Source organism: Dendroctonus ponderosae, unplaced genomic scaffold (genome assembly GCF_020466585.1).
Source record: "Dendroctonus ponderosae isolate FM_Combo_2020 unplaced genomic scaffold, Dpon_F_20191213v2 Dpon_F_20191213_10, whole genome shotgun sequence".
Lineage (NCBI taxonomy): Eukaryota > Metazoa > Arthropoda > Insecta > Coleoptera > Curculionidae > Dendroctonus > Dendroctonus ponderosae.
This window is the reverse complement of record NW_026017111.1, coordinates 874,292-876,523: the sequence shown is the minus strand read 5'-3', so window position 1 is coordinate 876,523 and position 2,232 is coordinate 874,292. Positions and strand designations below refer to the sequence as shown.

The window sequence follows — 2,232 nt, the reverse complement described above, 5'->3', positions numbered from 1 at the left end:
AACGTTGATTTTTACCAATCATGAGTTTGTGTAAATTTTAAATCTGATGATGGCGCTGTTGTCTCGCCGAAACGTAATAGGAAATAAACATTTTTATTTCACCAGTTGACTGAAATCCAGGAAACAAAAAAGATAATCTTGAAATGTTGAGATAAATCGACTATAAATCGTTATCTAGTATCGGCTTAAACCCGCCGTCGCCTTGGAGTTTATATGCCACGTTCGCCCTCTCCCTGCTCCAGAAGGACTGGAAGTTGAGCCAGCTAGTCCTCAAAGAGCTGGTCGCTTTGGAAACCAGCTCCTTCGGACTCAACCACAACCAGCCGGAGTTTATTTACCACTATGCCACGCTCTTGTCGCAGTTTTACCTACTGAAGGTAAGTGCTTGCGCGCTCTGGTTCTTACCGATGACCCGCTATTGGCTCTGCCGTAGAACGACCGGAAGGAGGCGCTGGCCGGATTGAGCCGTTTGGTTCACAAGTATCCCAACATAGGCTCCACTTGGTTGAGCTTATCGCAGATGATTCTGAGGCTGGAAGTGGACAAAGGCCGACTGCAAGCAGGCGCGAACTGCGCCAATATCGCACTGAAACTCGGACAGCGCCACATGGACGCTTCCAAGGTACGTAGCGGGACGGGACAAAGTTCGAACGGCAGCCAATAGGAAGCTTGTAGGTGCAGTGCTTGGCAGCTCTGTCCTTCCAAAGGGCCGGCGACTGGAAAAGAGCGGCGCTCTTCGCGCAGAAAGCCATCCATTTATGTCCAGACCAGGCGGACGGATGGGCCACGTTGATTCGGCCGCTCCAAAGCCTGCAGGCTGGGGAACTCTGCCAAAAGCTGCCTGGCTACTTTGCCCGTGTTGAATGCAACGAAACTATCCGAAGTTGGGTGCAGAAGGTTGTTTAAAAACGACTGGAATATTAAAATAGATGTTTATACTAATTGATCGCAGGTGTTAAGTGTTGATCTAATGCGTCCAATTAGCAAAGCGACATTTTTCGTTAAAAAGGCTTTTAGCGCTTCATGTGCTTAGTGCAGTGCCGCTTTCGAGAATGTTCTGTGAGTGCGCTGTTCACCTGCTTCTCCTCTTAAGCCTCGGGTTCCCTAGCCGGGCCCAGGAGGACTGCAGAACCTACGGCCAGCCTGTAAGTACCTACGCCACTTCAGAGCTGTAGTAACTTGAAGGTTTTTTTCGCAGTGCTTTGATGATGACTCCTGCTGCGGCAGCTGCTGCTCGAAAGGAGTATGCAAAGACAGTAAGTTAAGTTGGATTGATCAGTTGGACGCGACAGCGAGTTGTTTGCAGCTTATTTGCACTGCCGGGCCACGCCCGTGGAGGATCCCTGCACGAACCGCTACTGTCCAGAGGGTCAAGTGTGCTACACGTATCAACCAACCGGATGCACCGGATGTGGCTTATTGGTCGAATGTCGAACCATCCCCGTTCCAGAGGAATTGATGGAGAACAGAACGCTGACTCATCATCACCACTTCAGCAGGGCGAGGCCGCTCAAGCCACAGCTGAAGCACACCCTTCTGCCGCTATTTGCTTTATGTTTGTTGATGATGGGGCTTTGAACGTGTTTTCCTGAAATAATTGAGAAAGCTCTAGCCGGAATGAACAACTTTTTATTGCAAAGCTCGCAGAATAAACACCGAGTATATCTATGAAGATTCTAAAGGCTTTTTGCTTTGCTCCTCCAGACCTTTCAGATGCGCGAAATTCGAACATTTAAGCCGCAGTGTTTTATTAAGCCTATTGGCTTCGTGTGATTATTAACTACGCCTATGATAAGCGGACAGGCAGCTAAACCTTTCCTTCTCTATCGCATCCAAGGCCTGCCTAAGGGCTTTGCTCTGTTCCATTGAAGTTGATGCCTGCAACCAATGGCTTAGATTATTTTTTCATTCAGCAGCTTCTACCTACTAGGCCTGGGTAACAGTGAAAATGGCTTAAATTTTACATCATTTTCAGCGCACGGACGCAAAGACTGCGTCAAACTCATTAAAAAACATGCTAGAAGTTGCAGATCCGAAATAATAGACATTTTCGGCACATTTTAATCGTTTTTTGAGCGTTCACGATCTTTAACCGACGATTTCTTCCTTATTATTGACCGAAACACTATATAAATGCATGTTTGTGACCTTTTTGCGTCGAGACGAATCGATGGAGCTCAAAAAACACGCATGTGAAATTTTGATTTTTGGCCGAAATTTTTCCAAGGGTGG

General features: G+C 47.3%; 2 protein-coding genes across 4 annotated transcripts in view; one reads left to right on the top strand and one right to left on the bottom strand.

Annotated features, from left to right (window-relative positions):
• LOC109542019 (tetratricopeptide repeat protein 37) overlaps positions 1-1,672 on the top strand; it is an 8,196-nt gene extending 6,524 nt beyond the window's left edge. For 2 of the 3 annotated variants that reach the window (XR_007280525.1, XR_002172392.2), the window contains 6 exons: positions 179-377; positions 434-622; positions 676-897; positions 953-1,145; positions 1,199-1,256; positions 1,307-1,672. Coding sequence is in view for 1 of the 3 variants with exons in the window: in XM_019911046.2 (XP_019766605.2) it covers positions 179-377; positions 434-622; positions 676-897; positions 953-1,033 (691 nt within the window). In the remaining 2 variants the exon portion in view is untranslated. Of the gene's footprint in view, positions 1-178; positions 378-433; positions 623-675; positions 898-952 lie in introns of all 3 variants that reach the window. The other variant, XM_019911046.2, reaches the window with a different exon arrangement.
• LOC109542028 (alpha-2-macroglobulin-like protein 1) overlaps positions 1,616-2,232 on the bottom strand; it is a 10,143-nt gene continuing 9,526 nt past the window's right edge. The window contains exon 15 of the mRNA XM_048662158.1: positions 1,616-1,891. Within this exon, the coding sequence (XP_048518115.1) occupies positions 1,824-1,891 (68 nt within the window). The 3' untranslated portion in view covers positions 1,616-1,823. The remainder of the gene's footprint in view (positions 1,892-2,232) is intronic.